At 45.8% G+C, this 11,425-nt stretch overlaps 1 protein-coding gene across 2 annotated transcripts in view; it reads left to right on the top strand.

Annotated features, from left to right (window-relative positions):
* The first annotated feature begins 734 nt into the window (after nt 1-734).
* The window catches only part of TMEM178A (transmembrane protein 178A), a 51,906-nt gene continuing 41,215 nt past the window's right edge, over nt 735-11,425 (top strand). Inside the window, exon 1 of one of the 2 annotated variants that reach the window (XM_019446670.2) lies at nt 735-1,237. In XM_019446670.2, coding sequence (XP_019302215.1) covers nt 838-1,237 — 400 coding nt within the window. In that variant the 5' untranslated portion in view covers nt 735-837. The remainder of the gene's footprint in view (nt 1,238-11,425) is intronic. The other variant, XM_019446664.2, reaches the window with a different exon arrangement.

The following is an 11,425-nucleotide window of genomic DNA, read 5'->3' as shown; positions in this document are numbered from 1 at the left end:
GGAGGTTGCAGTGGACAAGTGAGACGGAAAGAGAGCACCGACAGAGAGCGGCCAAGGGGTCTAAGAGGCTGCATCCTTCAGGCGTCGAGAGACAGGGGCTCCAGCTCCAGATCACGATTCCAAAGAGTTAAATATCACCACGCAGCCAGCTCTGGATGGGATTTGCTTCTGGGTGCAAAACGGGACACTGATCAAAATCAACTTGGACAAGTGACAAGACTGAGTCTGATTTCGGTGGATGTCTTTTAAGGTCGTTGGAGGGGAGAGGACGCGAGGCAGCGTGCTCGGGGGTAGGTGGAGAGAAGCTTCCAGTCCAGGGCAGGGGTATAAAGGGACACGGAGTCGGCGAACGGCGAGACCAAACGAGTGGGGAAAAGAGAGAGGAAGAGTTGAAGAAAAGTAGGGGGAAGTGGGGCCAGGGTTAGGGAGAGAGAGAGGAGGACAGGAGAGAAAAGTGAGGGCGCCGGGGAGGGATTAAAAGGGAAGGGGGATCGCCGGGGAGAAGGGCGGACGGCAGGCTCGGGCGGTGGAGAGGAGGCGAGGGGAGTGAGCGGGTGGGGGGCGCCGCGGGGCCGGGGAGGAGGGGGAGGGGGAGGGCCAGAAAGTGCGAGCGGCGCGGGGGGCGGCGGGGAGCCGGGGGCCCGGTGGGGGCGGGGGGGGGCGGTCGGAGGAGCGGAGCCGGGCGGGGAGCCGGGGGGCGGGGAGGCCGCGGGAGGGAGGGAGGTGGGGGGCAGGTGGGGGAGCGCGGGAGGGAGCGCGGCGGAGAGCCGAGGCCAAGTGCATTGTGTCTGGCGGCGGCGCGCGAGCCCACCGGCGGCTGCGGCGGGGCGGGAAGCCATGGAGCCGCGGGCGCTCGTCACGGCGCTCAGCCTCGGCCTCAGCCTCTGCTCCCTGGGGCTGCTGGTCACGGCCATCTTCACCGACCACTGGTACGAGACCGACCCCCGGCGCCACAAGGAGAGCTGCGAGCGCAGCCGCGCGGGCGCCGACCCCCCGGACCAGAAGAACCGCCTCATGCCGCTGTCGCACCTGCCGCTGCGGGACTCGCCCCCGCTGGGGCGCCGGCTGCTCCCGGGGGGCCCGGGGCGCGCCGACCCCGAGTCCTGGCGCTCGCTGCTGGGGCTCGGCGGGCTGGACGCCGAGTGCGGCCGGCCGCTCTTCGCCACCTACTCGGGCCTCTGGAGGAAGTGCTACTTCCTGGGCATCGACCGGGACATCGACACCCTCATCCTGAAAGGTGAGCGGCGGGCGCGCCCTGCGCCCCGGGCGCCCGCGCGGGGAGCGCAGCCCGCGGCTCCCCCGGGGCGCGCCGGTCCCCGCGGCCGCGTCCCCGCGCCCCTCTCCCCGGCCCATTCTTTCATCCTTCCCGGCCGCCTCGGTTCTTCCTTTCTCGTCCTTTCTTGCTTCCCCGTCCCTCCCCTCTTCTCTTCTCTCGCTCTTTCTTTCCACGACTCTTCCCTTCTCATCCTGCCCTCCCCTCCTTCCCTCAAGCCTGTGCTGTAGCCCCCACCCCCGGCTTCTAGCTGCTTCTTTCTTTTCCTTGCCTCCTGTGCCCCTCTTCCTTTCCTCTCCCCTCGTCCTTCTCTGTCTTTGTACACCTGCCAGACTTGGAATGCATGTGCAGCTTTTCTCGCCGCTGCTCCCCTACCGAGGGTAACAATAAGAAAGACCCGACCTTTCCGAGCCGGCCACCTCTCAAGTTGTGCTTTCCTTTTAGAAATACCTTTGGAAGTAAAGTGGTGCAAGCCTCAGAAGAGGCAGAAAGGGGCTTTTTCTTGTATTGTCCTCCTGTCGGCATTAGACGGAACTGGTGTGGTCATCCCAGCCTGGCAGGCTAATGGGAAGCTAAGGAGGCCCGAGGTTTTCTTCCCAACCCCAAAGTGCAGGGTTCGTATTGATTAGACCTCAGATAGCATTAATTCATTGGTGAGGCAGCTGCACGCAGATAGGACGTCTACTTTTTTTCCAGCCTTCCGGATCCATCACTCCACCATCCTCGGTGTCTAGGCACGCCAGGGTGAGAGGAGAGAACCCTCCAAAGCCCTTTAAAGTGCAGCTTTCTGGGTTTGGAGTGGAGTCTCTCGTGTTTGGGATACCGTGTAAGGCTGCTTTTGTTGTTTTGGTTTTGGGTACTGAGTTGTACAGCATCAGTTTGCTCTTCTGAAGTCTGTGCAACACCTGGGTCCCATGCATGTAATCAAAAGTTTGATTTTTTTTTTTTTTTTGGTAATCTCATTCATGTAAAAATATTCAACGATTCCGTCCTATGGGTGAAGCTTCCTTCTAACTTTCAGGGTTCCACTCTTAATGTACATTCTTTTTCTCTGAGATGAAAAAGCATACCTTCTTTCCCTTGGACTCATTCTTGCAAAAAGGAAAAAGTCTAAAATCTGTATGTTTTAGTATCTAGGAGCCATTCAGGAAAGCCAGAGAAGGGACTTGTGTTGAATTATAGTGTGGAACAGAATCACGTAGAAAGGAGGGGGTTAATAACGGTTTGGCCTTCAGAGTCTTGTTAGTTGGCATATTCTTCATTTCTCATACATGTCAACTTCCTCCTTCCCATGGCTAGCTCAGCTGGGGACTGCCATCTGAAATCTGTCTGTGCATGGAAGGACTCCAGAGCTTTTTTGGCGGGGGGGGGGGGGGGGGGGGGGGGGAGGATAAGGACAGAAGCCTTCCTTAAGGAAGTAAACCTTTTTCTTTCCTCTCCTAACTCGCATCCAAATCTGATTTCACCTCATGAAGATGCTGCATAATTAATTCTGATAGTAGCATAGTACATGAACAAACTGCAAAAGCTGAATTTGGAGGCTCAGTTATGGAATGCTCATTTAGGCAAGGCAATTTTGAAAGCTAAGCAGTGTAGTCTGTCTTTGGAAACGAGAGAGCTGCATTGCCTTACACTCTTTCTATGCCTACGGTAGTTGATTGCATGTAAATTGGCTAGAGAGGAATGCCTGGGACAGCAGGGCAGAGTCTAACCTGACAACAGGAGAGGGACCACCTCCCCACCCCCACCCTGGGATACTGCACCTTCCCCACCTCTGGAAGTGCCCTGGCTAGCTGTGGTGCCCAGGTCTTGGGCAGTCCAGAATCAAATGATCCTAAAGGTGGAAGGGACTTTAGAGGTCACTGAATCCAATCTCCTGCCTATTGTTCAAAATCCCTTCTTCTACAGTCTTTCTGGCAAATGTTTGTCCAGACTAGCACTTCCATAAGATTCCTATACTAGTTAAAAGAATTATATTTTTCTCATCATGAATGCGGTGTTTTAGATGAAAGCAATATCAGCTTTGTAATATTGATGGTGTTTAGCTCATTCTTTGTGCAGAACACTAGAGGGTTCTAGGCTGTAACCAGAAGACATGGGCTCTGCTGCTCAGTTGCAATGTGTCCTCCAAGAAGTGTCTGGGTCTCATTGGCCTTCAGTTCGCTTGTCTGTGGTATCAGGAAAGCTGACTACTCTTTAGGGAATTTTCTAGTTCTAAAATTTAACATTGTTGTAATAATAACAGTGTAAATTTAGCTTTCTGGGAAGTTAATGAGCTGACATTATTAAGACATGAGGAGTTTGGAGAAAATGACAGATATCAGTACATTATAGGATCATAATTTGTTTTTTGGGAGATGGCCAAAAATGTGTCAAGTACTTTCAACATTCCTACTAATCTACCTTGGGCTGGTTATATAACTCTTATGGATCTCCGTTTCATTAGCTGCGAAATGAATGGGCAAAATGAACGGCTTTAAAATTCTGTGATTCTATGAACAATTTGATTTTGGCATCAGTATTAGGGAAACATTATTACCTTTGTCTTGGCATCGGACCTTAGTGGCTGTGGGATGAATTTCTTAAATGAGTCGTATACATCTAGCAGTTGAAATCACATCTCTCTTAAAAATTTAGATAACTAGGGTCTTATGTTCTATTTTTACTTCCTTCTCTGAATTGCCTTGTTTATGAGTTCTAACCTTCAGAAATTTTAACCATGAGAAATGAAGGAAAGTAGATTCAAATGGGAGAGTGGGGTGGGGTGGGCAAGGGCCACAGAACCGCCTGGGATAGTTAGTGAGCTTTTGAGAGAAAAAGAAAGAGATTAGCTGTTCTACATACGGACTTAGAAGGCCAAGCCTGGAGGTGAGTAAAAGTTGCGGAGAAGAAAGTGTGGGTTGATAATGTGGAAAACATTCTCATAGTTGGGATCGTTTGTATTTCGTGTTCCTGGAGGCCAGGCAAGTATTTCTGAGAGATGTAGAGGAGACAGAAACAGTCTCAATGTAGAGAATGAGAGATTAGTTTAGAAATGACACGGATAGACGGATAGTCTATGTCATCTTACTCTACTGAAGAGAAATCACGAGCCAGAAAAGCATTGGTCTCGATGGGACAGATATTTGGGAAAAGTCACCAAATTCTGATCGTCACCCTTCATTTATGATTCTAGTTCACTGCTAGCCCAGCGTGACCCTAGGAGGTCTTGACTGGCCCTACAAGCAGGACCTTCAGTGAGAATGGTGGTGAAGTTATTATTGATAAATCCATTAAGAACCAAGACTAGATAGAGCCTACCAGGCTGACAGAGGGCCATTCGACAGCACAATTGGAAGACATTTGTTTTTCCAGCTGAAAGTCCTCTAACCAGCCTTACGCTGACCAGTCCACATTTCACTCTCTTGCCCACTGGGATAGCTTGTAAAGGCTTTAGAGATACTAGGTTCACACTGTATTTTTCCATAGTTTACTATCCAGTGCGGTAAGTGGCCACTGAAAGCCTATTATGTTCAAGGCAATATGAGGAAGATTTGCCATGTGCGGCTCTTTTGTGTTTGAGTTGGTCCGTTGATTCTAAATTATTCTTCCGTGTAGTTCCTTCTTGCAGCTAACTTTTGATGCTAAGGAAGCTTCACTGGTCAAAGTAGGGACTATATCCAAAGAAGTCATCCTCCACTTGGCAGTAAGAAGGATATAAAAGTTGAGAGACCCCGGTTGCAGGAACTTGAGAGAATAGACTTAAAGCATAGAGCCTCAGGCCCCTCAGTGCCACCGGGACTGCTAGAATTTTGAATGCGACCTGTCCATGCAAAAGTCACAGAAAGCCAGTAAAGCGGGTAGATGTGGCACGGATTAAATAAGAAGCCCAGGAAATGAGAAGAGGTGACCTAAAGACAGGATCTTCATTCATTCATTGACTCATTCATTCATCCATCGGATTTATTCACTCAACAGATATATATTAGGTACCCGGTATTACCGTCAGTGTGGAGGATACAGGAATGAATCAATGCATACAAACGTCTCTCCTCGTTAGAGTTCGTATCAAGTGGTGCAGTTAGTTTCTAGTGGGTTATGTAGTAACCGCACTTAGTAGGTTATGGGAAGAGCACTTGGGGAGGGCAGCTAGCACTGGTTGGCAAATGATAGAGAGTACAGTGCATAGTGATGGAGTGCTCTGCCCTTTGGGGTCCCCGGCCCTTCTGTTCCAAGTACAACTCCTCTGTTTAAACCACTCGATGAACATTCAAATAGGAGGGCAGATGGAAGGAATCTCAGTTGGAAACATTATATAATGCTGCTTTCAGTAACTGAAAACACTGATTTTAATAAATAAACATTGATGAGACTTGTGAATACATTATGTGGTGAGCTTTGGAGAAATTAATTTTGAATGGGGATTAGTCATTGAAATTATATCAGAGGTTCCAACTGTTCTTACTGGCCTTCACTTTAGTTTCCTAAAATTTTTTAATTAAAAATCTTCATTAAAAGCAATTAACATTACGTTTCAAATATATGTGCCTTGTTGATGGAGATCAAATTCTAATCATATATTGCCTGCAATAAACAAAAAGAAAATGAATGTTGCAGTGTTTTGTTTTTATGAAATTTAAAGGGATAGAATTTCAGAAATGTGAAGATCATAATTCTGTATGCATAATGTTAACTTGTATAAATCATTTGGGATTGAATTCTTGAAACTTGAAATAAAACATGTCCTTGTGGTTTCAGAAGCATTTTTCATCTAATGAGATAAACAGAGATATCAAAGACAGTGGGACACAAATACTTTGTCATTTTGTTCTCTGCAAGAGAAAGAAAGTAGGAAAATTGATAGGAAATTCACTGGATCACTCTGCTAATGATTTATCTGTTTCCCTTGTTGCTTATTTTCCATGAAATTAATAGTCTGTACAGGATCCACAAAGTTCTACCTGACACAGAATTAGATTGATGCTTTTCTTCAGCTCATTTGTAGACCAAAGTATCATTTGTGTTAGAATAATTATCTCCCAAGAGTAGCTATATCTAGGAAAGTTGAGCGACTAGCACTGTTTCTCCCCTCTGACCCATTAGGTCACATATTGTCCCCAGATCTTCTCTTGGACCAGAAGATGCCGCTGGCAAAGGGATTCCTTAGTTTTGGGGGTGTTGGGGATATCAATAAGACTTCCTTTTTCTTCCTTTTTTCTCAAAACAAGTGGTCTCTGAAACCGTTTTGAGCAGCACTCCATATCGCTTGTATTTATTCATTTTTAAATTATGTGCATGGACCATACTAACACATGCATCATAAAGCACAGACAGAAGCAAATTTTGAAGGGATGTGGTAATAGATATCGACAGAAGTTCAACTCTTTTCACCCTGCATTCCAAAAGGTGGCACGTACACACCCCACTTTGAAGAGCGTTTCTCTCCCGGCTCGTTAGCAGAGCCAAGTCTCTCATCTGAGCAGAGAAAGGAGTGATCTTTCCCATCCTGGCTGAACTTCATGGGGGATCTCCCCGTGCACTGTTATGTCACACACATTCATCTTGCACGAGGGGAAGAAGACACATTTTCTTTCTGCATCATTTCTGACACTAGGCACAGTATTAAATGAGCTCTTTTTGATTAAACAACCGCCGGCTCATACCACACAACTCTTAACGACTAGATTTGTAGTTTTGCCGCACAGCGTTTTGAGGCTGAACAGAGTGTGTTTCCACACGTTCTATTGCTAACGCTCCTGAAGGTTATCTTGAAGAGAAATTAAATTCTGACTTGCCACTGTGCTAGCAAAAAAAAAAAAAAAAAACAAAAAAACTTGCTTAAATTCTTTCCGTCTGCACATAGGAATTGTCTTTTAAAACGGACTTCTAAACACAAAAGTGGATGGTGTGTTAAGTGGCTTGTGATCAAAATTGCCAGAATCAATGACATTTGTATCCACCATGTCTCATGGATAACATTTAGCAATAGCTTTGAGGGAGAAAAAAGGAAGAGTTTTTGCTATGTCACAGAAAGTTCATATCCAATTATATCCAAGTTGCTGTGATTTTTTTGTGTTAGCTACTGATTTTTCTTCTCCACAGCTCAACAAGAGCCCTCAAATCCCATCAGGCAGGCTACTGGTAATTGCAAGCGTTCTTGATTGCTGTAGAAGATAAGCTTTTGTTAGGGGAGCATCTGGACGTTACATGCCATTGAGGGAGCAAGGGAGACTCCCAGTGTGGATGCTGAGCTGGAGACCGTAATGAGTGGGAACATTGAAGGAATTTAGGCGGGCCATCCGGTGTTCCCAACACTTACCAAGCATGACCTTTCCTTTGATCTCCCTTATACCTGAAGTGCAGTGCACCCCAGATTATTGGTCTGTGACCTCTGCCAAGCAAGCTGTGACCTTGGCGTGGCTGTCTCTTCATTCCCTCAGCCCACCTTGCTTGTTCCCATCTTACCTTTCAGGGAGCTTCCACTGTTCTTTGCTACCCAATCGCGTGAACATCTGGGTTCCATTTTCTGGTACTGCTTGCTGGCTAAAAGAATAAAAATAATCAGATTTGGTCATCCTCTTCACTTCCTCCCCCCTTGCAAAAGCAACTGGTGAAATAGAAAGGACAAGTTAAAAACAATCAAACTGGAAGATTGGTAAATACGTCACAGAGCCAACATGTCTCTTTCGGAGTAAAACCTAACTCCACATTTTGGGGCAATTCAGCTAAGATCATTTTTAAGACCGTGTAGACTTGCTTTAGGTTTAAAAAATTTGTTTTCCTACAGTTACGATAAAAAAAAACCAAACAAACCCAGCACAATATTGATATTGTCTAAAGCTTTGCACAACTGGTTGTAAAGATTTTTATCAAAATAAAGGCATCTGTAAATAGAGTGGACGTTGTCTTCGAAACCTGATAAAATTTATGTCAGTTTATTTTTTTCCCCACTTTCTTAGTGTTTCTCTGTGGTTAAAAGTGATTGCAGTGATTAATCTATTTTATTGCAAGTTTTAACTAAAAGGATGTGACTGAACTTGGAGCATGAGAGTGGGCATTGGCCGTCTGAGGCCGACAGCCTTTGTTTGCTGCGGAGTTAACTGGAAACTATATGCTGCGCTCCATCTTTCTTGGAGTTCAGCCAGATAACCTGATTGCAGACCTAACAATAATGTCATGGGGGCATCCATCAGAGGATGCATTAGCAAGGGAAAAAAGGGAAACAATACCAACCGTATTTTAGTTTCTGTGATCTTAAATTACTGCGGACACATGGAATGATTTTCTAGAACTTGCTAGAAAAGTGTTCAGACTTTTCGATGTTTTGTTCACAGGTAAAAATCAATCGACTCATTTCTCCTCTAAGGACCTAGAGGATGTACTATGTTCCCTTTTGGTCTCTCCGGGTAATTTGATACCATATAGGTACGGAGGGAAAAGTTTCCAGGAACAGAAGTTGGAAATTCTGAATGTATCGATAATTCCAGGGGGGCTTGACTGTCCCTTTGCAACAGGTCACTCAACTGCAAATCAACACTGATCCTTTCATCTGCCAATAAGCACTGACATGCAGACTTCGGGTCTGTCACAGGGGAACAGGCAGGGTTGGGAGAATGGTGGAGTGGGGAGGGTGGGGAACCTATATTTGGCTCGGATCTCTTTTGTTTAACATTTTAAGGAATTTTTCTTTGGTGTAGGGGATGTGAGCATTTGCTTCACTCAGTGATCAGTCAACAAATGTTACTGAGTGTTGGAAAGGAAATGCCTTTGAAGATAAGAGGCTGCTTAGTGAAAAATATGGGTGCTATGTCCTCCTGTCTTGTGGGGTTGTACTTTCCCTAACCGTACCCAGAGCGGTGAGGAAGGAGGTTTGGGTAGGTCGTTAATTTGGGTTCAAATGCCATTTCTTAAGTTCTCAACGATTTTGAAAACTGCTTACAGTAACGGTTACAGCTGTCATGGAATTTTAAGCGTGTGCCTCCCGTAAAATGGTCCTCAATGAAGTTATTCTGAAAAACAACAGAACTGGTCACTTGTCATGGGATTGAGAAATCATGAAACAGATCATCACGGTGACAGTGGGAGTTACAATGGGAGTAACTGAGCCCAGGCCAACTGGAGCTCAGTATTTGTTTTATGTCACTGATGCTTCAGAATCACTTCTGGATCATTTCCTTCTTCGCATCCAACACATTGGAGGAAACTTTGGTGTTCAGACAATGGAAGCTTTGGCTGAAGGAAGCTAAAACTCACAAGTACTAGACAAATAATGAGACGAGCTGAAGAAAAGTGTGGCGGGAAAAGTGACAGTGACTGCTAACACGAATGTTTCTGAAAAACGCCGTCTTTTTGTTCGGGTGTCGAAACAAACAAAACAAAAGATGCAAGGAAAGCGTTTACTATTCAGCAGAAGAGAACATCCAGCCAGAAGATGTCCGCCCAAGAAGCATCAAAGTCAAGTTGTAGTTCTTTCCTCCTTTTTTCTCAAGAGTTACCTTTTCTTTCTGAAGGAGACTCAGCATGGTAGGAGGAAAATAGGTAAGCACATGTAGAATCAAAGATCCACAGAGTTGAAAGGAACTTTGAGCAACGATCCTCACCCAATTTTTTTGCGATGATGCCTGTGGTAGAAGGTTTCCACGTGTGCTGCGAATGCCTATCAATTACATGCAATTCCCAGCACACCGGCCCGAATTTCCTTTCCTTTTCTTCCTGAAAGCCCATTATCAGAACGCCTGTGAGGGAGGGGATGTTGTAATCAGCAGCATTTTGAATCTGTTTTAATTTATAAAACAGTCTATCATTTGGAGAAAGGAGGCCCTTCGATCTTGTATAGAAGAAGCTGAGAGATCGCCGTCTGACAGGCAGTGGGGGGCGCGGGGGGGGCTTTATCCACATTGCATATTCTTCGTGGAGGGCGGTGAAGGGAGCTGATGGATATTGTGCGCATGGGCACTTCGGTCCCCCGGAGTCATCCCGGACACCACTACTGACTTGGAAAATTGGGAGCTGTGTAAATAACTCATTACCGGTTAGTCTTCTGAACTGGCCCCAACACACCTGATTTGGGACAATTTTTAAAAAGTGACAGGAGCACAGTTTTGTATGCCCTCCAGATGTGACACGGTTATTGAAATAAATATGTCTGAGAGCCTCTGAGAGACCTTAAACGGAGTCACTCCCTGTTCTCTAATCCACACATACAGATGATTCTGCAGTAATATTTTGATTACGCCATGGGGGAAATTGAGCGCTTCTTCCTAATTGGCCAGATTTTCATTTTGGAAATTTGTGGCATGGGTACTTTTTAGAGCATGTTTTTTTGTTTGTTTGTTTGGTTGGTTTTTTATTTCTAAACTATCACAGAGTTTTTGTTTTAGCATGCTTCCAGTTCTATTTACCGTTAAAATGGCAGACTTATTTCCTGCCCCTGGCCAAGTAGTCTATATATGGAGTTTTCTGGAGTTGTTTTTATTTCTGCAAAGGTCAGGTAGAGCAGCATTTCTGATTAGGTAGGAAACATTATAATTTGAGCTGTGGGTCTAATTTTTATAAAAGGCAATTAATAAAGTGCTTGATAAACACCCACTTACCTAGGTGGGTTTATCAGTTGAGGATCTCTTAGTGCCAAATGGCAGAAAACCTAAATAAAAACGGCTTTACCTACAAGGAAAATGTATTATCTCCCATAACAAGAAGCCTGGAGGAAGCCTGCACCTGGGCTGATTAAAGATTCAGTGCTATTGGGCTTTAGTAGTCCCAACATGGCTGTTTTTGCCTCCAGGCTTGTCTCTTCCTGGTCACAGCGGTGCCATGAGTCACTTCCCCATACAGCAACAGTTCAAACTAGGAAGGAAGGGAGACTACCCCATTTGGTGAACCTCTTTGATAAAAAGTGTAATTTCCCATAAGTCTCCCAGCAGACTTCCCAGAGGTCTCATTGGTGAGAATTCTGTCACATGACCATTCCCTAAACCAATCCCTGGCAGTGGAATGGAATGATCAGAATTCCCGTAGACCAATTAGGTTTTCTTCTGGCCCTGGAGAAGGAAGGGCCCAGTCTTCCCAGGAAGCATTTGGCTGCCTGACAGGGGAACAAGATTTGGTTTCTGTTAGCTAAGGAAATGTGGTTGTTGTGTTTACAACCATAGTGCCTGCCACAGTAGGGAAGTT

The sequence above is a fragment of the Panthera pardus genome, unplaced genomic scaffold, assembly GCF_024362965.1.
Source record: "Panthera pardus isolate Hobbes unplaced genomic scaffold, ASM2436296v1 HiC_scaffold_26, whole genome shotgun sequence".
Taxonomy (NCBI): Eukaryota; Metazoa; Chordata; class Mammalia; order Carnivora; family Felidae; genus Panthera; species Panthera pardus.
Note: the sequence above shows the minus strand (reverse complement) of the source record. Positions and strands in the feature narration are given on the sequence as shown.